The 27,226-nt window shown below is 46.7% G+C and overlaps 1 protein-coding gene across 1 annotated transcript in view; it reads left to right on the top strand.

Annotated features, from left to right (window-relative positions):
* Positions 1 to 24,107, top strand: part of TLE1 (TLE family member 1, transcriptional corepressor) — a 106,594-nt gene extending 82,487 nt beyond the window's left edge. The window contains exons 15-20 of the mRNA XM_034647083.1: positions 12,327 to 12,576; positions 16,948 to 17,195; positions 20,477 to 20,624; positions 22,255 to 22,405; positions 23,313 to 23,389; positions 23,531 to 24,107. Coding sequence (XP_034502974.1) covers positions 12,327 to 12,576; positions 16,948 to 17,195; positions 20,477 to 20,624; positions 22,255 to 22,405; positions 23,313 to 23,389; positions 23,531 to 23,638 — 982 coding nt within the window. The 3' untranslated portion in view covers positions 23,639 to 24,107. The remainder of the gene's footprint in view (positions 1 to 12,326; positions 12,577 to 16,947; positions 17,196 to 20,476; positions 20,625 to 22,254; positions 22,406 to 23,312; positions 23,390 to 23,530) is intronic.
* The last annotated feature ends 3,119 nt before the right edge of the window (positions 24,108 to 27,226 follow it).

Genomic DNA, 27,226 nt, shown 5'->3' with positions numbered 1-27,226 from the left:
TGTGTGTGTGTGTGTGTGTGTGTGTGAATATTGCAGTTAGACACAAAGTTGAAGCCTTCTCTGAGTGATAGTACTGGTGTCATGCTTATTAGAGCCAAAATATTCATGCCCTTGGCTTGTGATCACCTTGGATTTCTTTGGGTTCACAGCTACGTTAAGCTAGAACACGAAGTGCTCAGGGACAATGATAGTGGGCGGGGCAGCAAAGTTGTGAGAGTCACTTATGAGGGTGAGTCTCTGGATCGGAGTGGTTACTGCTCTCCAAAACAGTGAAAATATATTTTTTAGGATTCTCTTTTAAGTTTGAGGGGAGCCATGTAATGTGAGAAGGATCTAGTTGATATCAGAGGGGAAAAATGGGGTTCACCATTGTCTCTGGGATCTGGGCTATACATCTTACTCCCTTTGTTTTACTCCATAAATTAGCAGGAGGGGGCTTCCTGTCCTCATTGTTGAGTAAAGTAATACTCCCTGGGGCAGTGCTTCTCAAACCATTTATGATGACCAGTTTTTTTCCAACATAACCAAGATTGGTACTCTTAGACAAATACAGATGAATAGGGGAAGAAAGATACCCAATATAAGTGCCACTTTGCTTTTTTTTTAAAAGATTTTATTTATGTATTTATTTGAGAGAGCAGAGTGAGAGATGAGTGGGGTGGTGGTGGGGCAATGGGAGAGGGAGAAGCAGACCACCCACTGTGCAGGGAGCCTGACTAGGGCCTCCGATCCCAGGACCCTGAGATCATGACCTGAGCCAAAGGCACACACTTAACCAACTGAGCCACCCAGGCTCCCCAGTCCCAGTTTTTTATTACAAGAGTCAGCCGTCATGAGTTGACTCTGCCGAGTTGCTGTATAACCGTTTTCAACACTTCCTTTCCCTGAGTGAGCTGATCTCCGTGCAGATGGTAGCAAATGTTTGCAGACCACACTTTGAACAGCTTTGGTCTGAGGCACTTAAGAGAAATGGTGACAAACCAACGGGGCCAGGGTAAGGGTGAGTGAGGTATTGGTGAAGGTTTGTGAATGTCATCCTCTAACAAATACCAATCAAAATAATATTTGGGTAGGGCGATGGGTGGTTACTCACCGACATGTGAGCGAGAACTGTGTGTCAGGCTTTGTGCTAGATGCTGGGCAAGCTCCGGGAACGAGGGTGTTCATCTTCCCCGTCCTTGGGGGCCTGCGGATGTGGAAACGTTAGAGGGACAAGTGCCGCGGTACGTTGGTGAGGTGCTGTGAAGGCAGAGCTGTGGATGCTAGGCAAACATGTAAAGAGTGACGACGGGAAGGGCTTCCTCGGGGTGAGGAGGAGACCCTGAAAGCTAAGCATGTGCAGGAAGAACAAGCCCACAGAGCAGAGGGGGCAGAAAAGATGCACCATTGCAGGTAGAGGGGACAGTGTGCCACATGGTCCGAGCACATGGGAGCTTGAGGGATTCCTGTGCAGATGGGTGAGTTCCTCTGAGCGGCAGAGCCAGGAGAGTTCCAGTGGGGCTGGGGGGGCCTTGAAAGTGCCTCTCCTATAAATGCTCATCTGTGGTTCCAGTCTCCCGTGATCGTCTCACCACGTGGCTGTGTGCCTCTGCCCGAGCATGTCTGGTGACGGGGCCTTGCTGGTGCCTGGAGCAAGCCACTTTCCCTGGCTGTGTGAAAACTGTTCCAGCCCCTGAGCTGAGGTCTGTCTCCCTGGTACCTTTATCCATCAATCCTGGTTCTTTCCTACCCCTTGAGACCATACAGCACACCATTCATCCATCATCCCCATGACAGTTCTTCAGATATTTGGAGCCCNACTTTGAACAGCTTTGGTCTGAGGCACTTAAGAGAAATGGTGACAAACCAACGGGGCCAGGGTAAGGGTGAGCGAGGTATTGGTGAAGGTTTGTGAATGTCATCCTCTAACAAATACCAATCAAAATAATACNATAATATTTGGGTAGGGCGATGGGTGGTTACTCACCGACATGTGAGCGAGAACTGTGTGTCAGGCTTTGTGCTAGATGCTGGGCAAGCTCCGGGAACGAGGGTGTTCATCTTCCCCGTCCTTGGGGGCCTGCGGATGTGGAAACGTTAGAGGGACAAGTGCCGCGGTACGTTGGTGAGGTGCTGTGAAGGCAGAGCTGTGGATGCTAGGCAAACATGTAAAGAGTGACGACGGGAAGGGCTTCCTCGGGGTGAGGAGGAGACCCTGAAAGCTAAGCATGTGCAGGAAGAACAAGCCCACAGAGCAGAGGGGGCAGAAAAGATGCACCATTGCAGGTAGAGGGGACAGTGTGCCACATGGTCCGAGCACATGGGAGCTTGAGGGATTCCTGTGCAGATGGGTGAGTTCCTCTGAGCGGCAGAGCCAGGAGAGTTCCAGTGGGGCTGGGGGGGCCTTGAAAGTGCCTCTCCTATAAATGCTCATCTGTGGTTCCAGTCTCCCGTGATCGTCTCACCACGTGGCTGTGTGCCTCTGCCCGAGCATGTCTGGTGACGGGGCCTTGCTGGTGCCTGGAGCAAGCCACTTTCCCTGGCTGTGTGAAAACTGTTCCAGCCCCTGAGCTGAGGTCTGTCTCCCTGGTACCTTTATCCATCAATCCTGGTTCTTTCCTACCCCTTGAGACCATACAGCACACCATTCATCCATCATCCCCATGACAGTTCTTCAGATATTTGGAGCCCGCCGTCTCGCCACGAGGCTCTTCTTCTGGCTGAATATGTCCATTGCTGAGCCCTGTCTTGTGGGATGTGATTTCAGGTTCCCACACCATCTGCTCAGTGAAATCTAACGGTCGCCTCCCTCTTGCCCTCTCCCACTGATTTCATTGAAACCTGCTGCGTAGGCATAGGGGACCCTATTGGACGCTCACAGCCTAGTGATGGAGAGATCACATTAATCACATAATCACAAAATTGAATGCATAGTTATAATCAAGAGAAGAGCTAGGACCAAGAGAAACGCTATTCTGTAAAAGCATGTGACAGGCTTCAAGGAATAAGTGTTTTCTGAGCTGCTTTAATCCCATAGGGGAAGAAAGCATGTGCAAGGGCCCTGTGGCCTTACATTGTTGGTTTTTGTTTTGTTTTTTGTTTTTGTCAAAGTGGAATAGAGAAGATGGCTCCTGTTGCTACTATTCTGTACTTGGTGTTAAAGTGACGTGAGATCTCAGGGGGTTTCCCAACCAACCTGGTTGTTTTCCTTGTCCCCCCCACCCCCCCACCACCTGTCTCTCCTGACTTCTCTATCTTTGTTAAAGGCATCATCCTCATTCTCTCTGACATCTGGGTGTGAACTTTAGCCTATGATTTTTCCTTGTTTAAGTCACATTTTACCAGTCTTCTTCATTGTTAAAATCCTCGCTTAATTCCTACTCTATTTTGTCAGTAAGGTCTTAAGTAAGTTTTCCCCTTTATAAAGTGCTTACCTGATTAGGTTCCTTTCTTGCTCAGAGATCTTCAGCAGTTGCACATAAACTCGTGGTGGGGCATTCAAGGCCCCTCTGGTACTGTTACCCCCGCCTGCTTTTCTAGCCCTATGTCATGTGTTCTTTGCATCTTGTGCATGGGCTGAAAGAGAACCTTCCATTTGCTGAAAGCCTTTCCTCCGCCTGTCTGGAGCAATGACCCTTCTCACCAGTCTTACCTCTTTCTGTGGGAATACTTTCTGTCCTTCAAAGACCACTTGTGTTGCCGCCTTAACATGAAGCCTTCACTGATGCCTTGCCAAATGTGATCCCTCTCCAGGGGCACCCTGTAACATCTTGTGACACTTTGCACACCTTGGCCTTGAGTTACCATCATGTGTGCATGTCATATTCCTACTGCTTCTTCCCTACAAGAATTGAAACTCCTGAAGTCCCCCTGTCCCCTTGAGCACAGACACCCAGTAGACAAATACTTGGTGCATTGAGTAGGTGGGAGACGAGTCCGGGATTGCATAAGACTGTGACTCATCCTTTCCAAAGGAGACTCACATTTTGCATTTTAGAGTGCAACACTGCTGATTTATAAGAGGTAACCCTGACTGTGTTTTCAAACCCTCGAGGCGAGATTTAATTGGTATTGTTTGGTCAGCTTCACTTGAACTCACTTTTAGTTTTAGGAAATGTGTTCCCCTGAGTTTCATGGAGATCCCCGGTAAAAGAAATTCTGAAGTTTAGTTAGGTCAACATCTCTTTGCTGTGCTTTGCACCGCCCTTCCCTCAAGACGGCGTTCTGGCCCCGAAGTATCACTTTCCTTTCCATCCATGCCTGGCGGCTGTGCCCTACCTGCCTCGTGTAGTAGCACCTAGTGGTCAGTAATAACTCAGACTAATAATAGTTTGGCTTAAGATCCAGCTTCGTTCCAGGTTCCTTCACCCTGTGTTTTAATGCTAGACATGTAATTGAGAAATCTTACACCCACTCGTTTAGTGTTTAAATAAATCTTTAAAGTACCTTTTTGGAGTTGGAGCCTAAAGAGAAAAGAAAATCTTAACTACGTATGGGGTAAAATTGCCTCTTAGGAAAACATGTTTTGCAGCAGTGAAGAGAGGCCATCCCGGCTTCCAGCCGAGGAGACGTTTCCGTGGCCAGCCCCCTCCCCCTCCCCCACCTCATTTCCAGTCCTGATCTTGCTTCTGGTTCCTCTGTTGACCATGTCTAGAATCCACAGCTGACTTATTTACTATATTTGAAAATTAATTCAGCCCTCTTTTCACTGGTTATGATATTTCAGTGTTTTTTGGTCTGTTAAATGCCAAAAGTAACATGCTTGTTTTATGCCTCATTATTACATTTGGGTTTGGGTTTAATTTCTGTTTTTCTACTTTTTGATCTTCTGGGAATGTGTAGCTAATTTCTCCAGATTATACTGACAGGGGAGTCCCTTTCTTTCGATGTGATTTATGTGTCGCTACTAGAGAGTTGGCTTTCCCCCACATCTTTCTCTCCTTCTTCCCCTTCTCAGAAATGACTTTCAGTTTATTAGATGTGAAGCGTGCTTTGTTTCTTTCTTGCTCACATAACGCTTGTTTGCCTGTAGTGGTTGGTTCCTTTGCTAGAATTTACAAGTTGAGCTTTGAAAAGGCTGTATTTTAAACTTTTCTTTGTCTTTTCGTCCAGGAATCTCTTGGTTTGAATCTTTGTCCTGCACGGGAGCCTTGTTGCTGCCCAGCACATTTACAAGTTTTCAGACATTTTTTTTTTTTAAGATTTTATTTTATTTATTTTAAAGATTTTTTTTAAGGATCTTATTTATTTATTTGACAGAGAAAGAGGGTACAAGCAGAGGAGCGGCAGGGAGAGGGAGAAGCAGGCTCCCCACTGAGCAGAGAGCCCGATGTGGGGCTCGATCCCAGCACCCTGGGATCATGACCTGAGCGGAAGACAAATGCTTAACTGACTGAGCCACCCAGGCGTCCACACGTTTTCAAACATTTAGTTGGTAGAGGAAGTAGGGCCTGGAGTTCAGAATCATAAATGCTAACTTCGCTAGAGAACCTCCTAGATTATCAACTAGACCATCTCCCGTTTTCTCTGGAGACTTTACTGGGGTAATTTTCTTTTTCAAGTCCATTTTAAGAGGTTCTGCATTTGCCTTTTCAAAAAATGAGAATAGTTGTATGTTAAAATCATAAATAAGGAAACACACAGAGTCTCCCCATCTTAATGCTTTAAGTTCTCACCTTATAATTTAATTGTTACTGAAGCCCTCTATTCATATAGGTATGCTGTCTTCCAAAGAGGGTAGGAATTGTGCCCTGATCTGCATATTTGCTGTTTGGGAGGATGTCGGGATGCCAAACTGGAAAAGTCCTGTGTTTTATAGATGCTGTGGGTTAGATATGCAGACCTTAAGAAATGTTAAAGGTAAAGCTTGTTATATCGGGAGCGAAGGAGATTTTACCATAAAAGATGAATTGTATTCCCAAGGCCCTATTTTCTTTTCCTGAAATCTTAGAATAATATGGCTCTGATTCCCTTGTGACCTCACATCGCAGTCCCCCTGCCACCACCTTCATTACACTAGTTCTTGAGGCTAAGAGTATCGTCCACAATCATAAATTACATTATTCTCATCTACCTTCGGATGACCCAGATGCCCCAGCCCTCAAATCCTCCGGGGCCAGGACTGTATAATGAAGTGCCCTGATGACATTGACAGGAAGGTTTCTCTTGTGTAGGTCACATGTCTCCATCCCGACGGGCACGCGTTATCCCTCTCGAGGGGCTAATGTCCAAGGTAGTGCCAGCGTGAAGTTAGGGTGGAGATTAAGAGCTCTCCTTCTGTGGCGGGTCTACCCAGGATGCTGTGAACTTGAATCATGGCCCTTCCACTTACTAGCCCGGTGGGCCAGTGACCCTCTCCTGTGCTGCTGCTTCTGCTCTCCAAGTAATAAGGGTTAGTGAGCTGCGTCCCGTGACACCAGAACTAGAGGTTGGATCTCGCTGTTGGGCATCGTGCTTTTCTGGAAGTACCTTCCACGCAACTTCATTTCCACCACACCTCATCAGTCATGTTTATTGGGTAAGTTTTCTCAGGGCATGTTGTAAATATAGGGAAACGAGGCACAAGTAAGATACATATGGCCCCCACATCTTATTAGTGATTAGCTGAACCTCTAATATGTGTCCCCCCCCCTTTTCTTTTTTTTTTACTCTATGGTATGCTTTTCAGCTGCTAGGCACAGGATTGTGTTTTTTTGCCCGTGGCCTGTGGCAGCTTCTGGAAGGGTCTCGCATCCACTGGGCTCTGCTGACTTGGGAAACGGCCATGGATTTCCTTCCATCACCGTGGTTGCTTTCATTGCCTTTTGTTTTGTCCAGATCGGCTCTCTAGAGACCACTTTCCCCCCTCGGGAATGTTGGTACCGTCTCTTAGTGACATTTGGTAAGACAACTGGAAATTTCTCAGGGAAAGTTGGCCGGCATAACCCAGGTGGTTGGAGGACCCTCCACTTTCTTGTAGCTTACTCTCCTTGCCAGAGTGACCTTTGTGCCTCAATTTATAAGTGAATAGGGTAGTGATGAATGACTTGGGGTGTTGAGATACAGCGCCAGCTGTGTGCTGACTAGTGCAGTCAGCCCACCTGTCCCTGAAGAACTCTGGAGTGGGGGCAACAACGAACGAGAAGTGTAAACACGTGCCACAGACCACAGTGTGATACGTGCCGTAGCCGAGATTTACAGGAAGAGGCAGGACCCTGGAAAAGAATCCTCTGCCTGGGGAGGTTGTGGCAGACTGAGGAGGAGAGCAAGTGACGAGCACTGAGGAGGGAGGCGGTGCTATTCTAGGCCGGAGGGAACAGTTTGTGCACAACTCGGAGACGTGACAGCGTGCGATATTTTAGGGGACTGGCCCGTCGTCCCACGTGGCGGGGAGTTTCGGATGCAGGACGGTCACATGAACTGAGGCCCAGCCACAATACATCGTGAAGGGCTTGGCAAGCTCCAAACAGCGCGTGAGGGTTTCTGACATGATTGGATTTTTGATACCTGTTAAGACAGCATGAGATTCCCCGTCGAGAGTGCCAAGTCCACAGGCCGCGGGGTCTTGGCCACAGCCATTATCTCCGGGGACCGTGGTTCTTCATCACCGTTTACTGGATCCTGCCGCTGCCCTTCCCATCTATTTCCAGCAAACCAATGACTCTGTAAACACCTGTTTTCCTTTGGCCGCAGAACACAGCATAGTTTTATTAGCAGCAGTCGGTCTGCTCGGAAAAAAAACAACTTGCTTCTCCAAAGTGCAGTCTTGTTTTCCAGCTTGCCGCTGTCCCTTAGAGGCTTCCCGGTGGGGACTCCTTCCTTCAAGTTCCTTCACCTCTGCCGTGTGCCCAATAAAGGAAGCGGCCTCAGCTCTGAAAGAGTTTGACTTCATTCCGTTTTTACATCTGTGCTGTCCAGGGGTCTTTATTCTTTTCAATTCTCCAACCAGATTTCGGAATTAGGTCCTGATCAGCAGGTGCTTGTGCAGAAAGCTGGGCTGGGGCGGGAGCTCAGTTCTCTGAGGCTTTCTTGGGCACAGGTGGGGTGGCTGGCGCAGTGTAGCCCCTAGTGAGTGTGCCAGGAACTCATTCTTTCTGCCTCACGGTGTGCCACGGTCCTAGCTACACGTCCTCTTCTCCTCTTTGCCAAGCGCTCTCTCTCCACTCTCGTCCTTCAGGATCTTTGGATTTCCTGATTTTCTTTGCCTCATCATTGCCATGTGCTTTCCTGACTCCCACCCCACATGTTCCTCCCTTCCTGCATTCCTGGCCCTTATGTTGTCCACTGGTTGATAAAAGAGCCCTTGCTCGAGCATACCCTCACTTCTTCTTTTTTTTTTTTTTTTTAAGATTTTATTTATTTATGTGACAGAGAGACAGCCAGTGAGAGAGGGAACACAAGCAGGGGAGTGGGAGAGGAAGAAGCAGGCTCCCAGCGGAGGAGCCTGACGTGGGGCTCGATCCCAGAACGCCGGGATCACGCCCTGAGCCGAAGGCAGACGCTTAATGACTGAGCCACCCAGGCGCCCCTCACTCTCCTCTTCTTAAGCCATGGGTGTTTGATAATGATGCTCCCATTTTCTGAAGGCCCTGCAGGTGTGGAGCACGGTGTTCAATGGTTTTGCAGCTCTTTTCACCCTTAGAGCAACCCCTGCCTCCCTTCTGCTTGGTTATATTTCTATCTTGTGGATCAAGAACAGACACATTATAGGCTGCAGGTAGTCAGACCAGGAAGGATGGGCCCAGTAAGGGCGGCGAGCCAGGCATCTCCCGTACATTTAACACTCGAATCTGGGCTCTCACTTGGCTGTGGACAAACAAATAAATCTCAGCTTTTAAAATTGAGATAGACACAGAGAAAAGTACATGAATCGTGTGTATAGCTAAGTGACTTCACCAAGAGCACTGAAGAAGCCCTTCTTGTGTCCTCTCCAGTAGCTGAGGGGAACCACCCCTCTGGCTTAACATCGCGTTTGAATTCTGCCCGTGTTTGAAATTCTATAAATCTAATCATTCCATATGCAGTCCTTGGTGGCTAGCCTCTTTCTGAATTCAGGCTTGGGAGATATTTATAAATCCTCACTATGTGTTTATAAATTCCCCTTCCTGGTTGATTTTACTTTTCCTGGCTCTTCAATAAGTAGAGAATCGAAGTTTCCTTCTGGGATGTCTTTAACGTCGTCATGATATGCCATCAGTGCGGCCTTTTCTCAACAATACGCTTGTGCTTCCTGTAGGTGGATAACTAATTCCAGACTCTCTTAATGCTCCCCTGGTTTTTCCTTGCAGTTGATCCCTCTTTGAAACCCATCCGCCCTTTGTGTCGTTCTGGTTTGTTCATTTCATTAGGCTTTCCAGCACCGCGGGCGGCACCAGCTTCCTGCGAGGCCCCCTGTGACTGATGTATTAACATCCATGTGCGTTTCCCCTGGGACCCAGAAATGTTCCCAGCTCTGGCAGCAGTTCACTGCTCTGTGAATCAATTTTAAATTGCCTCAGTGTGATGATCACAGACCTCCTGTGTGGTTTAAAGAAGAAGACACCTGGGAGAGAAGTGGGTGTCTTCCAAAAATGCGTGTACAGCTCTCTGTTTGCACTTTGTGCTTCTGGTTTAATCTGGAACATCTAACTCCGTAACAAGAGGGGTTCCCGTTGAAGCAAGGTAAAATTTTCTTCCCCTAAAAATCCAGAATTGCTAAAAGGGTGCTTGATAGAAAGCTTGCCTCCCTGGAGGCGGCAGGCTTGACTATGGCAGACAGAAAAACGAGCCGTCGCGTGCGCCATTATTCTCAAAGCACAGGAGGCTTTAAGAGGCAAGTTCTCTCCCCATGTCCACCACTGTTCTAAACAAATATGTTCCGTTAGATCGTTTCATCAACACTCTGGTCATTTCCCCAGATTTACCTTGTTCGTTTGGCATTTTCAGACCCAGCTCGGTGCCCGATACCTGGGTCACATGATTGCTACTGGACCTTAGAGAATTCTTCTAGAACATGAATAGAGTTAGACTGCAGTTCTTGTGGTCCCATCTTCAAGGGCAACACAATGCTATTTGAGTCCAACTCCAAATACCCCATAATAAATGGCACAGGTTCCATTAACTGCAGTGCGAATGTATTAGAATATCTTGTGGGCTTGATGTGTTACCAGGGACACAAAAGGATTAAAAATAGGGGAGTTAGTGGCTTGTTTGATGTAAGGGCTTTGAGCTATAGTTGTTTTGTATATTTATTTTCTAGCACGTTCTGTAGGGTTCCCATTATGTGTGCTCAACTACTCAAATTAAGAGTAATGTTAAGGATTTGGTCCAGGTGTATTAGTTATTGGAACCAGTTTGTCAGGAAATAACATACATCTAAGATCGGGTCATTTGGTTGAGAGAAGGGGAAGTTCTTTCTCAAGCCTTCATGTATTTGATATTTTGCTTCCATAGAGCGAAAATAATAGCGTATATTTTCTTCTCAAGTTTAGGGAAGTACGTGGGGTTTCTGTGCGAGCAGGTTGGAAACCTGATACCCTGTATCAGTTTTCAATTTTGTGCGTGCTAAGTTATTTTGCAAAATTTGAGTTAGCATTGGAATGAAAATTTGAGTTCTGTGTTAATACCCATGGTCTTTAGATCTGTGAATGGCCTGCAAGGTGCCAATGACAACTTCCAGAAAGGGCCCAGATTTATCCCAGAGGGTCACAGGAAGCAGGAAACTCTACACCCTTCATTTGTTATGTATGCAGGCCTATAGAAAACGCTCCACGTTGAGCTTCTAGAACGTCTAGTGATGTTTCAGATAAGAAGAAAGTGAAAGCGGTCGTCTTCAAAATCCCCTGTGCATAATTCATCCTTTTGGATCTTGGGGGTGGATATTAGCGCTTGTATCTTCCACCCTCTAAAGTATCTTTTCTTTGTGCATGTTTTATAATGTCTGTGATCTGTTAGTGCTTGGAGTTTAAGTCATTAGATCATAAAGCGTAAAATAGGCTTTAAGATTTTGGGGTGGAAGCAAGAATGTCCTAGGATTAGGTTTGCTCTTACTGAACATGGAAGGAAAACAATAGCTTAAAGCAACATTAGAAGTTTATTTCTCTCTCCCATAAAAGATAACCGGCTGCCAGCGGCCCAGGGCAGGTATCACAGCCCCGTAGTGTCATCCTATCTTTGTATTCTTCTTCCTTCAGCAAGTGATTTCCATCTTCAGAGTCACCTTGGGGCCCCCACAGGCTGGTGCAGCTCTCGTCACCTTGCTCATAGTTAAGGCAGTAGGACGGAGTAAGAAAAGAGGGCAGGCAGGAACCCCAATGCTCCCCCCTTTTAAAATTCCTTTTCTTTTCTTTCTTTCTTTTTTTTTTAAAAGATTTTATTTATTTATTTGACAAAGACAGCCAGCGAGAGAGGGAACACAAGCAGGGGGAGTGGGAGAGGAAGAAGCAGGCTCATAGCAGAGGAGCCTGATGTGGGGCTCGATCCTAGAATGCCAGGATCACGCCATGAGCCAAAGGCAGACGCTAAACGACTGCGCCACCCAGGCGCCCCTAAAATTCCTTTTCTTTTAATAAATAATTTTTATTTTTTAGAGCAGTTGGAGGTTCATAGCAAAATTGAGCCAAAAGTACAGAGAGCTTCTGTATCCCCCAGGGCCCCTTTTTTTGAAGTTATGAGCTTAGTGCCACCCAGCAGCACATGTATGTTGAGCCATGTACATCTCAGTGGTGAGACAGTGGCGAAGCTGGGGAGAGTAACCAGGAGTAGCTTTGCTGCCTTGGGTAAAACTGGGGTTCGCGGCCAAGGGAGACAGGGAGATTGTCGAGGAGAAAACTTGAAATCCATCATCAAGCTATTTGATGTAAGAGGATCTTTTATTATTTTCTCTTGATTGTGCAAAAGAGTAAATTCAAGCCTGGAACTGGTGCATTTAGAAAACTGTTTTTGTTTGTCAGTGTTGAAATACACTGTTTACTGTGTGAAATTATTACGAGTTCTTAAGGGCTTCATCTGAAGCATAAAAAATAATCATTTAAAATTATGCTAAGAAATCATACAATTATACAAGGTACATGGAAGGAGGTATTTTATGTTAATTTGGAAGCACAGGTAGCATTTTATATGGGATTTGAAGATACTTTATGGAATGGTTAGGCACAATTGAAAAATCGTTAAATATTTAAAAAATATAGTTCAATATACCTGTCTTTTGGTACACCCTAGACTTCCGTTATTACGTATTTTAAATTTGCTCCTTTGGTAAATACTTGAGCTTCTACTGATTTCAAGAGAATCCTAAAGAGACTCGTTCCCTTCTTTGTCTTCCTCACGGATGCTGTTGAGGTGATGACCAACTGCTTTATGATAAGTGTTTTCTGTCTCCTCTCCAAAAGTGCATACTCCTTCCACGTTACTGCAGACGGTCAGATGCAGCCTGTCCCTTTCCCCCCCGACGCCCTCATCGGACCCGGAATCCCCCGGCACGCGCGCCAGATCAACACCCTGAACCACGGGGAGGTGGTGTGCGCCGTGACCATCAGCAACCCCACGAGACACGTGTACACGGGCGGGAAGGGCTGCGTCAAGGTCTGGGACATCAGCCACCCCGGCAACAAGAGCCCCGTCTCTCAGCTCGACTGTCTGGTGAGCGAACGTGAACTGGCACACGAGGGTAACGTCTCCCTGGAGACTCAATAAGGAAATGGCTGTTTGGGCCTGGGTTTTATTCCCATTATGAGGAAATGGAAGCCCTTTCTGTTTCCTGTGTTAGCTATTTAGCTCCCCCACCCCTCTCCCTGAAATGCGAAGGTTTCATTTGTTGCTCTTTCGGTGGTTAAATCCCAGAGTTGATGGATTTCTTTTAAAAAATATTTTACGGTAGTTTACAGAAGCTGTCCTTGTTTGAATGTGTATTCAAAAGGGGGTTTCCCATTTAATGGATGAAAGCACAGCGAGGCCTGGACTCTGAGCCCTGCAATCCACTCAACTTTTAATTTCCCTGCAGCCTTCAGATAAATATTGAATAGTAAACATTTGATAACGTGGCATAAAAAAGTATTCTGAACAGGGTCTGTGTTTTCAGGGAGAACCTGGGAGGGCTGGCTGGGTTTTATTACCTTGACTTCAGGGAAGGTTAATGGATCACACTGCAAGAACACGGGGCGGCCGCCAACGAAACAGGAATGGTGAGAACGCTTTCCCGGAGCACCCTAATCCCGGGCTCCCGGAGCAGGAGAATACCGGTGTGCATTTTTCAGGATCATAGAACGTGTTGGGACATGTTCCGATCTCTATAAACTGTGACCCCGGAATTTACAGCCCACATACCACTGGCCTTAAGCAGAATCAGGGCCACCCTGCCCCTGATATGGGGCCTGCCTGCATTTCGTCGTGGTGGGTGGTGCGGCTTACCCACCGCCTGCCTAGCCGCCACCGAGGATTCCGGAGCCAGAGGTTTCAAAAAGAACAGCAGTGTTTTTGAGATACAAAAGCCTTTTTTTCAGTAGTTATTGATTTACTTTTTAATCAGATAACTTTAAAAAAATCTCCATTAATGAAATTTCAACATGTTCAGCATAAGCTGACATTCTTTACTTGTAGGAGTATTTTGTGATAATAGCCCATGGTCAAAGCATAGCGAAAACTTCAGTGCTATCTCTTTGGGTTGAAGGACAGCAGTTATTTTTTTTCAGGGAAAGGAGGGTCATTTTGGATCCCACCTTCCTTCTTTTTTTTTTCTTTTTTTTTTTTTAAGAGGTGGAGGTAGGGGCAGAAGGTGAGGGAAAGAGAGAGAGAGAAAGAATCTTCAGCAGGCTCCATGCCCAGCACGGGGCCTGATGCAGGGCTCGATCCCACGACCCTGATCTCACGACCTGAGCAGAAATCAAGAGTCGGACACTTAACTGACTGAGCCACCAAGGTGCCCCTCCCACCTTCCTTTTTTAGTATGTGCTGGTTTTGATAGATGCCCTCTTTTATCAATGTCTTTGGACTGAGAGGCTTGAACATGGCAGCAGCCGTGTTCCCCCTTGAAGGAGCAGCTCCGTTAAAGTCCTGATAAGGATCCACGTGGCTAATGAAGAGTCAGCACAAGCCTTAGGTGGAGATTTAAGAGTAACGAAAACCAGAACGTGGGCAGCAGGTCTGCACTTTCCAAACAGTAAATAAGGGAAGGGTGATGAGGTCAGATTGTGTGAACTAGCTTTGAAAAGTGGTTTCTTCACAGAGAAGTACGTGTGTACCTTTCTCACATCCGCTGATCACTTGGGTTCTCTCTACTCATCCGGAAACTGGATGTCAGGAAAAGTTCCATCGAAGTGTTCGCACGTGCCCAAGCGGGGCTCCGTTTGTTTTGTTGCCTGTTTCCAAGGGGAAAGTTACAGTTGGATCCCAGTCTTCACTACAGATCTCTTGCTTTGCTGGTGTCCACGATATACCACTGTTTCAAGTCGAAAACCAAGATAGCAGTGAGAGAGCATGGTGTTGTTTCTGCTTGGTCATGCGTCGTAGAAATTGAATTATGTTTATTTCACAGAACAGGGATAACTACATCCGTTCCTGCAAATTGCTCCCTGATGGTTGCACCCTCATTGTGGGAGGGGAAGCCAGTACTCTGTCCATCTGGGACCTGGCGGCTCCAACCCCGCGCATCAAGGCAGAGCTGACGTCCTCGGCTCCCGCCTGCTACGCCCTGGCCATCAGCCCCGACTCCAAGNCCCGCCTGCTACGCCCTGGCCATCAGCCCTGACTCCAAGGTCTGCTTCTCGTGCTGCAGTGACGGTAACATCGCCGTCTGGGACCTGCACAACCAGACGCTGGTGAGGTGAGCAGATGTGGTTTTCTAGGGTGGGGTTTCCCTCCTTGGGTACCTGGGCCCGAAGTCCTCCTGTCCCCTCTGCTTCTCGGGCTGCACCCAGGCTCTCAGCCCATGTGAAGAGCCTCCTGTGTGCTGGCTTGGAGCTCTAGGTGTTGGGAGTGTGAAGACAAAACTGTGACAGTGCCCCCTGGGGAGCTCACAGCCTTGCTGCCATGCTCAGTGTCCCCACACTTTCTGTTTACCTCCCTAACATCCCCATTCTTCAGCCATTTACAGATTCCAGACTTGCTCAAAAAATATTCCTGACTTTTGCCAAGGGGCAGCATACATACCATGGAGTACATGGCGGTACGGAGGGTCCTTAATACTAGGTGTTTTTGGCTTTGGCTAGAACCTTGTTTGTGCAAACAGGAGCCAAGTGATAAAGGATAACAGAAAATTAACAAAAGGACATCAGAAGAGTAGATTCCACAGGCGCCTGGGTGGCTCAGCTGGTTAAGCATCTGCTTTTGGCTCAGGTCATGATCCCAGGGTCCTAGGATTGAGCCTCCATGTTGGGCTCCCTGCTCAGTGGGGAGTCTGCTTCTCCCTCTCCCTCTACCTGCCGCTCACCCTGCTTGGGAGCACGCACTCTCTCTCTCTGTCAAATAAATAAATATTTAAAAAAAAGAGAGAAAGAGATTCCATGAACTTCACCCACAAAATGATTTTAAAGTATACATGTTTCTCAATTACTAAATCAGCGCTGTCCAGGGGTCATTCCACCCAGGAGTCTGTCCTCTTAACTGTGATGACAGCTGCAGTCCTGCCACCTCTGTGTCTCTCCTTGGGTCTGGCCAGCTCCTTCCCTCCACTGAAGTTCGAGTCCATACCAGAGATGTTACAGAAAAGTCTTTTAGTTAGACATTCCAGGTAAACCTGGCGTGTGTTCTGCTTTTTTGTTCCATATTTTCTCTTTGCTCGGAAATACTCTTTGTTTATGGCGCGGTGTTGGACTGGTGGATTATTTAGCAGGGCTCCTCTGATGCTTTGGGTCCATGTGCCAGAGCGAAGGGATGGACTTTAGAAGTCATGATAGCAGCTTAGTCTCCCTCCAAACCTCCTCCATAGGAATCCGGTCAGTGTCACCAAGCCGGGCTCTGTTCCTGCATGTAAGTGACGTTGTGGCTGTTATTTTTCTCTTGCCATGCGCTGGGCAGCTCAGAATGAGTAGAATGAACACACGTAGCTGGAGCTGACAGCCCCTTCAAATTTTTAGCCTAGCTAGTGTTTGCTGTTTTATTTTTTTAATTTCTTCTTTAAAAACTCAATAAATAGCACTTTCACACTTTTAATGCTAAGGCTTTTCAAATATTAATCCATTTGATCCTTATAACATCTGCACTGCTATTATCCCAATTTTCCAGGCAAGGAACCTGAGGCACAGAAAGGTTAAGTCTGCTTGCCTGGCTCACACAGTTGGGTGTGGGGGAGAGAAGATGGGGTGCAGGCATGCTGTTCTCATGTCTGTGCTCTGAACCCCTGCTCTGTGTCGGCCCCCGGGAGTAAACACCTGCTGGATATAATGGGGTCATGCTTTACGGATGTCTTGCTTGGTTTGAGTTGGCCACGTGTGGCTAACGGCTACTCTGTGTGAGAGGGTGGCCTGGAGTCCGCTGAGTCTCTTAGTATCTGCCGAGACCCAGCACGGTCTNGAAGGAGCAGCTCCGTTAAAGTCCTGATAAGGATCCACGTGGCTAATGAAGAGTCAGCACAAGCCTTAGGTGGAGATTTAAGAGTAACGAAAACCAGAACGTGGGCAGCAGGTCTGCACTTTCCAAACAGTAAATAAGGGAAGGGTGATGAGGTCAGATTGTGTGAACTAGCTTTGAAAAGTAGTTTCTTCACAGAGAAGTACGTGCGTACCTTCCTCACATCCGCTGATCACTTGGGTTCTCTCTACTCATCCGGAAACTGGATGTCAGGAAAAGTTCCATCGAAGTGTTCGCACGTGCCCAAGCGGGGCTCCGTTTGTTTTGTTGCCTGTTTCCAAGGGGAAAGTTACAGTTGGATCCCAGTCTTCACTACAGATCTCTTGCTTTGCTGGTGTCCACGATATACCACTGTTTCAAGTCGAAAACCAAGATAGCAGTGAGAGAGCATGGTGTTGTTTCTGCTTGGTCATGCGTCGTAGAAATTGAATTATGTTTATTTCACAGAACAGGGATAACTACATCCGTTCCTGCAAATTGCTCCCTGATGGTTGCACCCTCATTGTGGGAGGGGAAGCCAGTACTCTGTCCATCTGGGACCTGGCGGCTCCAACCCCGCGCATCAAGGCAGAGCTGACGTCCTCGGCTCCCGCCTGCTACGCCCTGGCCATCAGCCCCGACTCCAAGGTCTGCTTCTCGTGCTGCAGTGACGGTAACATCGCCGTCTGGGACCTGCACAACCAGACGCTGGTGAGGTGAGCAGATGTGGTTTTCTAGGGTGGGGTTTCCCTCCTTGGGTACCTGGGCCCGAAGTCCTCCTGTCCCCTCTGCTTCTCGGGCTGCACCCAGGCTCTCAGCCCATGTGAAGAGCCTCCTGTGTGCTGGCTTGGAGCTCTAGGTGTTGGGAGTGTGAAGACAAAACTGTGACAGTGCCCCCTGGGGAGCTCACAGCCTTGCTGCCATGCTCAGTGTCCCCACACTTTCTGTTTACCTCCCTAACATCCCCATTCTTCAGCCATTTACAGATTCCAGACTTGCTCAAAAAATATTCCTGACTTTTGCCAAGGGGCAGCATACATACCATGGAGTACATGGCGGTACGGAGGGTCCTTAATACTAGGTGTTTTTGGCTTTGGCTAGAACCTTGTTTGTGCAAACAGGAGCCAAGTGATAAAGGATAACAGAAAATTAACAAAAGGACATCAGAAGAGTAGATTCCACAGGCGCCTGGGTGGCTCAGCTGGTTAAGCATCTGCTTTTGGCTCAGGTCATGATCCCAGGGTCCTAGGATTGAGCCTCCATGTTGGGCTCCCTGCTCAGTGGGGAGTCTGCTTCTCCCTCTCCCTCTACCTGCCGCTCACCCTGCTTGGGAGCACGCACTCTCTCTCTCTGTCAAATAAATAAATATTTAAAAAAAAGAGAGAAAGAGATTCCATGAACTTCACCCACAAAATGATTTTAAAGTATACATGTTTCTCAATTACTAAATCAGCGCTGTCCAGGGGTCATTCCACCCAGGAGTCTGTCCTCTTAACTGTGATGACAGCTGCAGTCCTGCCACCTCTGTGTCTCTCCTTGGGTCTGGCCAGCTCCTTCCCTCCACTGAAGTTCGAGTCCATACCAGAGATGTTACAGAAAAGTCTTTACAAAGGGCAGCACTAGTTAGACATTCCAGGTAAACCTGGCGTGTGTTCCGCTTTTTTGTTCCATATTTTCTCTTTGCTCGGAAATACTCTTTGTTTATGGCGCAGTGTTGGACTGGTGGATTATTTAGCAGGGCTCCTCTGATGCTTTGGGTCCATGTGCCAGAGCGAAGGGATAGACTTTAGAAGTCATGATAGCAGCTTAGTCTCCCTCCAAACCTCCTCCATAGGAATCCGGTCAGTGTCACCAAGCCAGGCTCTGTTCCTGCATGTAAGTGACGTTGTGGCTGTTATTTTTCTCTTGCCATGCGCTGGGCAGCTCAGAATGAGTAGAATGGACACACGTAGCTGGAGCTGACAGCCCCTTCAAATTTTTAGCCTAGCTAGTGTTTGCTGTTTTATTTTTTTAATTTCTTCTTTAAAAACTCAATAAATAGCACTTTCACACTTTTAATGCTAAGGCTTTTCAAATATTAATCCATTTGATCCTTATAACATCTGCACTGCTATTATCCCAATTTTCCAGGCAAGGAACCTGAGGCACAGAAAGGTTAAGTCTGCTTGCCTGGCTCACACAGTTGGGTGTGGGGGAGAGAAGATGGGGTGCAGGCATGCTGTTCTCATGTCTGTGCTCTGAACCCCTGCTCTGTGTCGGCCCCCGGGAGTAAACACCTGCTGAATATAATGGGGTCATGCTTTACGGATGTCTTGCTTGGTTTGAGTTGGCCACGTGTGGCTAACGGCTACTCTGTGTGAGAGGGTGGCCTGGAGTCCGCTGAGTCTCTTAGTATCTGCCGAGACCCAGCACAGTCTAAAGCTGCCTTCTGGGAGCCTGAGAGTAGCACCGAGATTTGTGGGCGGAGGGTTGGAGGAGCACCCACTAGGCGCCTGAGGTCCGTGGAGAAAGGCATTTGTAGTCAAGGAGTAAAAGTATTTCCTGAGTTCTAGAGAAGGCAGAGGGTGAAATGCAGATTGGTCTTTGGGTTTCCAGAGCAGTTTGAGGGGAGGAATAACAGAACTTTCAGAAGATATATCTGGGACTTCAGTGGTCCTGCATGACCTGTGGGGGGTCTTGGAGGAAAGAGGCTGTTTGTGGTACATATGTATGGGACAGGGTGGGGACGGTCGGGTGTGCGTGGGGGAGAGGACTAAGCTGTTCCTTCAGAACAGCTTTTGGAGGAACAGTTTTTGAAGTGATCATTCTTATCTTGTCTCAGACTTCATGGCAACTGGTGCTTTTGTCTTGTCTTCCACACTCTTTAAATTCTAAGCTCAGTTTATGTATAAGTGGGAACAGTGAGGTGAGGGGAACCTAGAGGAAGGACAGACATAGAAACTTTGGGTGTTGACATTCCCAAGCCACTCTGATGCATCCCACCTGGTTCAGCGTAGTGACTGGGCCTGTTCTGGTCACGTCCCTGCTGGCTCCCTCTTGCATGCAAAACCGGGTCCAGATCCACAGATCACCAACCCCACGGTGGCTCACCATGGCCTCTCCCCCAGCAAACCCCACCCTTTGGCGGGGCAGAGCATCTGCGCTCTGCATATCCCTGTTGGGTGATTGTTCTTGGTAGTGTTTTTTGACGGAAGCACAAGAGTTCCCTTTAAGAGAACAACCTTGCCCTCAGCTTCAAGGCAGGGTCCCCGCGAGGTGCCTGTGGGTCAGGTTCAGCAATTAGCTTTGTCTCATGCTGGCCCCTGAGTCAGGAGGCCAGCATGACCCTTTGTCTCTGGGAGTCCAGATTTCCTAATGCAGGGCTCTTTCTAATACAGAAAGCAAGGTTGAGTAACTATGTAAGCTCATGCTTTGTTGCCATGAAGGGCATGGCTGTGAGGATTCCCTCATGGAAAAGTAAGTGCTTCTGGACCCCGAGTTCGTAATGTAGTGATGCAGGCCTACATCTTTCTTTACAGAATACACTCGGGAGTCCGTGTGTTTGTCCTTTTTTTTTTTCCCTTTAACACTCAAACACTTTTCCAGACCTGGGAGGAATTTTCCCTTCCAGACGGATTTGTAAGAAGAGCCATAAGAGCGTATTTAAGTTCTCCCGTGTGATGACCTAAAATGGCATTCCACATCTTTAGCACTTGGACCTCGAAAAAAGCAAAAGAAAATCTGCAGGTGCTGCTTCCTGCTCGGGGGAAGGTTAGTGTGATGTTGCACATCGGCACACACTGAAGAGATGACACACACACACCGAGTCCAAAACCAACAACACAACAGTGTTTACCTTGAGNTGCTTCCTGCTCGGGGGAAGGTTAGTGTGATGTTGCACATCGGCACACACTGAAGAGATGACACACACACACACCGAGTCCAAAACCAACAACACAACAGTGTTTACCTTGAGCTCTGGCAGGAAATCATTATTCAATCTGGTTTGTTTTATCAGGCAATTCCAGGGCCACACAGACGGGGCCAGCTGTATTGACATTTCTAACGACGGCACCAAGCTCTGGACGGGCGGCCTGGACAACACGGTCAGGTCCTGGGACCTGCGCGAGGGGCGGCAGCTGCAGCAGCACGACTTCACCTCACAGGTGACGGGCTCCCCACCCCCACCCCAGGAGTCTGATGTGGTCCGTGTGTGGCGTCCTTCTCCCTCCCTCACACCCCACTGTAGTAAGAACAAGACAGACCAGCCTTAACTTTGAGACACCGATTTAAAACAAACAGAAACCCCCGCGGACACACAAACAATGTCCCCGAAATGCTTGGAGTGGCTTCTAAAACCCTATCGGTTAAGACCTGATAGTTTCATGTATGTACGAGTTCACCGAAGGAACTCATTCAGTTAAGAACCTACAGTTTGACCTTTTGTAACATATTCCCACCGTCCAATGTGGGGGTGGGAGATGATGAGTTGATTCACATATAAAGAGAGCTGGAAAAATAGGCAGAGTTACCATGAGGAGTTGAGGAAAATCACAACAGCTCTGACAGTTAATTCATTTCCCTTGCATCGGTGAGCTTAAAGAAAAGGGGCGGCGTCTCCGTGGATGCCCATTTTATTATTCATCCCTGGGAAAACGGACTCGTGGCTGACTAGATTGATGGAGGTTGGAAGTGATATGAAACGGCCACTTTGTGGGTTGTGGAGTTCAGTTAAAAGTGGAGCGTCTGAAGCTAGACTTGTTTTGGGAAAGACGGTGCCATTCTAAGTGTCTTCTGTGGGTGGAATTGTCCTTTTGATCATTCCTTGTGTACAGCTGTGCATATTATTCAATTTCATGTCCCTGTTAATCTCCTGTAGAGTTTTTTATAGTCTTCCTCATTCCAGCCCTTCTCCCAGTATGAGTTAGGGTACTGTTTTCAAGGTCTGTCTTTAAAAAAAAAAAAAAATTCTTATGGAAAATTTCAAATACACACGAGTGCAGAGAATGTCTTAGCACATATGGACGTACAGAGGAGTGTCCAATAAACCCCACTTGCCCATCACCCAGCTTTGCGGTTGCAAACCCACAACTTGTCCCCTGTATCATCCCTGCCCCTGAACACTGGATTCTTTTAAGTAGATTGTATCATTTCATCACAAGCATCTCAGTTAGTATCTGCAAAAGACAAAGACCACAGTAAAACATACATACACACAGATGTCGTTATTATTAAGAATAATTTCTTAGGGTGCCTGGGCTGGCTCAGCCAGTAGAACGCGCAGCTCTTGATCTTGGGGTCATGAGTTCGAGCCCCACATTGGGGGTAGAGATGACTTAAAGAAGTAAACTTAAAAAATTATTAAAATAATGTCGTCACATGTGATGTGCATATTCCAAGCTTTCTGATTTTTTTTTTTTTAAGATTTTATTTATTCATTCGACAGAGATAGAGACAGCCAGCGAGAGAGGGAACACAAGCAGGGGGAGTGGGAGAGGAAGAAGCAGGCTCACAGCAGAGGAGCCCGATGTGGGGCTCGATCCCAGAACGCCGGGATCACGCCCTGAGCCGAAGGCAGGCGCTTAACCGCTGTGCCACCCAGGCGCCCCTGATTGTTTTCATAAAGGTGTTCAGCCCTCGGCTGGTCTGCGTTGGGTGTCATGTCCTGTGGACGTACTGCAGTGTGGATTGCTGACGACATCCCCCTCTTCTTGCTGTCTTACCCGTTTCTTGCTGTCATTTCACTCCTCAGCTTATTGGGCGAAATCACTAGCGAGCCTCTTCTGCCTCTTACAGATATTCTCCCTCGGATACTGCCCGACCGGGGAGTGGCTGGCTGTGGGCATGGAGAGTAGCAATGTGGAAGTTCTTCACGTAAATAAGCCTGACAAGTACCAGCTGCACCTCCATGAGAGCTGCGTGCTGTCTCTAAAATTTGCTTATTGTGGTGAGTGGAGCCGAAAGGAAACTGGAGGACGCCAATGGCCTCAATGGAAAATACTTCCCCCCCAAAAAAAAAAAAATACAGTAGAGATCATGTCTGGAAAAAATGTTCTCTGAGCAGCTGGATGCAATAATTCTATTGTCTTAGTATGTCCCTCAGAGCATAGTGATGTCCGTTTCAGCCTGTTTTCCTAATGTGAGAAAAGTCAGCAGGGGATGCAGTTGCCTAATACAAGGTTTTGATACAGGTTTTTGTTTTTGTTTTTTTTTAGCAGGTTAGTCTGGGGAAGAGGTGGAGGGCAATTAGTTACCATTCTGAAGGGGGGGCGGGATTTATAGAAGCTTGGGGCAGCCACGTTTTAAATCCTTATGGACTGAGCAGGATAGGACTCAGCTTGCCGCACACTGTTACACTCTGCGGTGAAGACGAAGAGGGAGGAAGTTCACGTGGAGTCAAATACTTATTCTTGGGACGGATGGAGGGATGAGTAGCTGTTAGTCACTGAGCACATTCTGTGTGCCATAGTTCATGTCTGGCATTTTACTTAAGTTCATCATTTAATCCTTCCTAGTCTTATTTCATCATGAGGAAACGGGCTAAAAGGACAGCAGCTTCATTGATTGACTATTTGCGGACCCGCTGTGTGCTGGTGTGATGCTATCCGAAGTGTATATGGTGGCTTGTGGGGCTCACACGGTCCCTGCCACTGCTTAAACAAAACCCAAGACCACAGATGGTTCACAGTGGAGCCCTGATTTAAAACCTGCTCTCTCTACTCCCATCCTAGCCCAAGCCCTTGGCCATGATAGTTCATGATTAGAAATGCTCTGAGTACGATGAAGTCCAGGTTGCTAACAGTATAGGAGGAATTTTAATCTCGTTCACCTCCATGTTCCTTTGCTAACTCTAGGTAAATGGTTTGTGAGTACTGGCAAAGACAACCTCCTCAATGCTTGGCGGACCCCCTACGGAGCCAGTATATTCCAGGTATGTCAGTGTCCTTCCCTAGAATGACCGTTTGATCAGGGCATTCACCATGACTCCAAAAGTGAAGGTGCCTCCGGAAGGAGCAGGGCCCTTGAGCATCTCCGTTCACATTAAACCTGCGCCCATTGTTTTCTCTTCCAGTCCAAAGAGTCCTCGTCTGTGCTCAGCTGTGACATATCTGTGGATGATAAGTACATAGTCACTGGCTCAGGAGACAAGAAGGCTACGGTCTATGAAGTCATCTACTGAAAACATGATGTGGTTTAACGTTTATAGTTGAATCGGGCCAAAATGTTTTGAATTTGTAGAAATAGAAAAATTGTAACTTTAAAAGGAAAAAAAAACAAACATGAAAACCTGTTTCCAAACCTTGACACAAAACTACTTTGAGTCTACAAAGAGGAGGCGACGAGTCCCATCAACTGAAGGTCACCTATCTACCTAGACCAAACGGAGCACCAAGGCAGAGTGGACAGAGGGGCCAAGGGGTGAGGCAGAGCCTGTTCTTTCCTGTCTGTGTGATCTGCCGAGATTACCTTCCTGTTCCTTGCAGTTCCCCTCACGTTCTGTGCTTGGTAGGGCAGTGGTGTCTCCAATGAACTTGTTTCCTGGTTTTGCATCTTGTGAAATGTTTTTTTGTATTTTTGTTGAAGGTTAAACATTTGTATAAATTGTAAATATATTTGGTTTATTACAGTAAAGGCTTTAGTACCAATAAGTGGTTTTCCTTTTCCTTCTTTGTTGTTTTTATCAAAGCTTTGGGATCGTTTGTGTGGGTTTTATAAGCAAAGTCCACACATTTGCAGAGGAAGTTTAAACATGCACTTTTGAATTTGCAAAGAGATTTGGTTGTGGACTCGCACTGCACTAGAACCTAATCAACACTTCTGAGTTACTGGGAACTCAAGACTAGGAGTAGTCAGCACTTGAAGGTTTATTAATGACACTTTTATTTGGGAAGCTAAAATAACTTCATCAAGATTCATGTTTTTTTAAAGATACTCTTGTGATTGGAGGTCACCAATTGAAGCTCTGCTTTTTCTTGGTGATTCACTGGGAGACAGACCATTCTCTTCTCGAAGATAGTCCAGCATCTTCAAATCATTATTGTCTCCCTTGGCAAGCATCACATCTCAGGACATGTGGGTGACTTGTGTTTAGCGTTAAGACTGATGATGTTCACAAAGCTGTGGAATTCATTAACCTGTAAAGGAAAGGTGGGATGCCAACTGGTTTTGTCTCGTTAATACTTACTCAATCTATTATATGGGTCGACCTGAACCAGTCACACCCAGCACTGAGCCCCACTCTTCTCATTAAGGCTTTCCCTGCAGCTTCTAGCCATTGCGATCTCTCATTAGTCTGGTCTTCCTCTTGGTGGACCAGCTTTTATTAATTTGATTAGATGAAACCCATAAACCTAGGCTTTAATAAGTTGACCGTGCATGTTTCCTCCTGAAAAGGCTATATGGCTCATGTCTTTGTATATCTATTATTTACTGTTATATTTTAGAAAAGAATGGTTAATATTTTTAAACCAAGTTTCCTGGCTATTTAAAAATAGCACCTAAGGAATTTTTAATGTTCTTGTTTTCTTAGGATCCAGCACGTTGTTGGCAGTTTGTCTTAATATTTTTCATTTGTTATCCAGACCTTCTCGTTTTTATACATTTAACATTATTTTGTTTGCTTTTTGCCAAAATAATATTTGTTTATGCAGAGAGTTTGTTAAATATTTTCTCTTCTCATTAAGTGAACAGCAAAGCCCTAATTACTAAGGCTGATTTCTCTCTCATCCCTTCCTTGTATAATGAAGTATGTTTCTATACTACAGACTCTGATGGCTTATTAATACAGTATTTATCTTTTCCGTTGCCTCTTCTTTCCTGCCTGCCTCCCTTATTTTCTGTAATAGAAGGGAAAAAGTTACATTTCTACAACAGAGACCGACCAGTACAGTGGTTAGAGACCCAGGCCAGCAGTGTAGCTCTGTGTTTTTGTGCTTGCTTCCCTTGCCCCCACTTCCAGCCAGCAGTGGGGAGATGGAAAGTCCAAGGAAACAGATGTCCTTGCAAGCAGGACTAAAGAATCTGGTCTTTATTTCTATTGTTTGGGACTTAGTCACGTGGGAGAGTGGGAAGTGGGGTCTCTTGCTTGCTGTGCAGCTGTGTGCCCAACAAGGAGAAGGGGGCACATTTGAAAGGACTCTGGGTTAAAGAAATACTCCTGTGGTCTGTTGGTGCATTTTTTCCTTCCATGCTTTCTTGTTTCCCAAGCTTCTGACATTCTTTCTCTAATGAGATTTTCTGAGGGTCCAGACCAGCTCATCGACTATCTTGAATCTGATGAAACCACTTCATTTACTAGTGTGGTGTTGGAAGTCGAGCTAGTCCTAGTCCTCTCATCAGGGTGTTTGGAATCGTGGGGAATTGCCAAGACAATTGCTTCCCTACTCATAAAATGGGAATGATACCATAGTCCTGCCTCCTTCTCCGAGTCCTGGGAATCAGAAGCAGGTATGTGAGGGCACCTGGGTGGCTCAGTCGTTAAACATCTGCCTTCGGCTCAGGGCGTGATCCCAGAGTCCTAGGTNATCGTGGGGAATTGCCAAGACAATTGCTTCCCTACTCATAAAATGGGAATGATACCATAGTCCTGCCTCCTTTTCCGAGTCCTGGGAATCAGAAGCAGGTATGTGGGGGCACCTGGGTGGCTCAGTCGTTAAACATCTGCCTTCGGCTCAGGGCGTGATCCCAGAGTCCTAGGATTGAGCTCTGCATCGGGCTCACTGCTCCGCTGGGAGCCTGCTTCTTCCTCTCCCACTCCCCCTGCTTGTGTTCCCTCTCTCGCTGGCTGTCTCTCTGTCTGTCAAATAAATAAATAAAATCTTTAAAAAAAAAAAAAAAAAAGAAGAAGAAGAAACAGGTATGTGAAGCAGGACAGAGTGGCAACTGTCTCCCAATTGGAGGGTAGGAGTGGGAAAGCGATTTATTCCTAAACTGTGAAATTAGGGATCACACTCCTGTCCCCACGCTCATGTCTGCCTGGAATCATGGGTTGTTGAAATCCTGGTAAGCCAAATATTGGTATACCCCATGCCTTGAATATGGATTACAAATTCAGGTTCAGTAAATTCAGATTCAACTAGACATCGATCGCCTGTATGTGCCAAGAGCCGTGCTAGGCAGTTTCACCTATAAAAATGCTAGGAGATTGTCATTATCCCTGGATATATTTGATCTTGTTTTTTTGTCACTCTCAGTCTTTGCACCTTGAATGCAGTTTCTGCCCTGTAGCTCTTCCATGGAACTGAAGTTCGCTGGGTAAAAATTGAAATCCTAGTCAGATTAGGTTTGGAATGCCATTTTGTAACTAGAGGTTTCTAGCACTTAGAGTAAGGACAAGATATTTCATCAATATGATAATTAACTTTTTTTTTTTTAAGTTTGTGCTGTTTGCCAGGTGGTAGGGAAGTGTTTGACATAAATTACAATCTTCACAGTGGTTGAGAGATGGGATTTTGATGGCTTAATTTTTTTTTTTTTTAAGATTTCATGACCGGTCATTAGCATCTGGTTTTAAAGCCATCGAACATTCATACAGCGATTTTAAAAATGGCACTTGTGCTAATGGCACACAGAGGTCGTGACTTTCCCAAATGAGTTTTCCAACAAATCGGAGAGATCCGATTCTTAACCTCAGCATGCTGTTTCATGCTGTCAGGAGACTGCTGCCTCTGTCATCAACTTGAAATTGAGGAATGACATTCCAAACCCTCCACTCTGCTCTAGTTCCACGGATTTTTTCTTCTCGGATATCTTCTCTTCACTCTTCGCT

This window comes from Ailuropoda melanoleuca, chromosome 17 (assembly GCF_002007445.2).
Source record: "Ailuropoda melanoleuca isolate Jingjing chromosome 17, ASM200744v2, whole genome shotgun sequence".
In the NCBI taxonomy this organism is placed as follows: domain Eukaryota; kingdom Metazoa; phylum Chordata; class Mammalia; order Carnivora; family Ursidae; genus Ailuropoda; species Ailuropoda melanoleuca.
The sequence above is the reverse complement of the archived record's forward strand: the minus strand, read 5'-3'. Positions and strand labels throughout refer to the sequence as shown.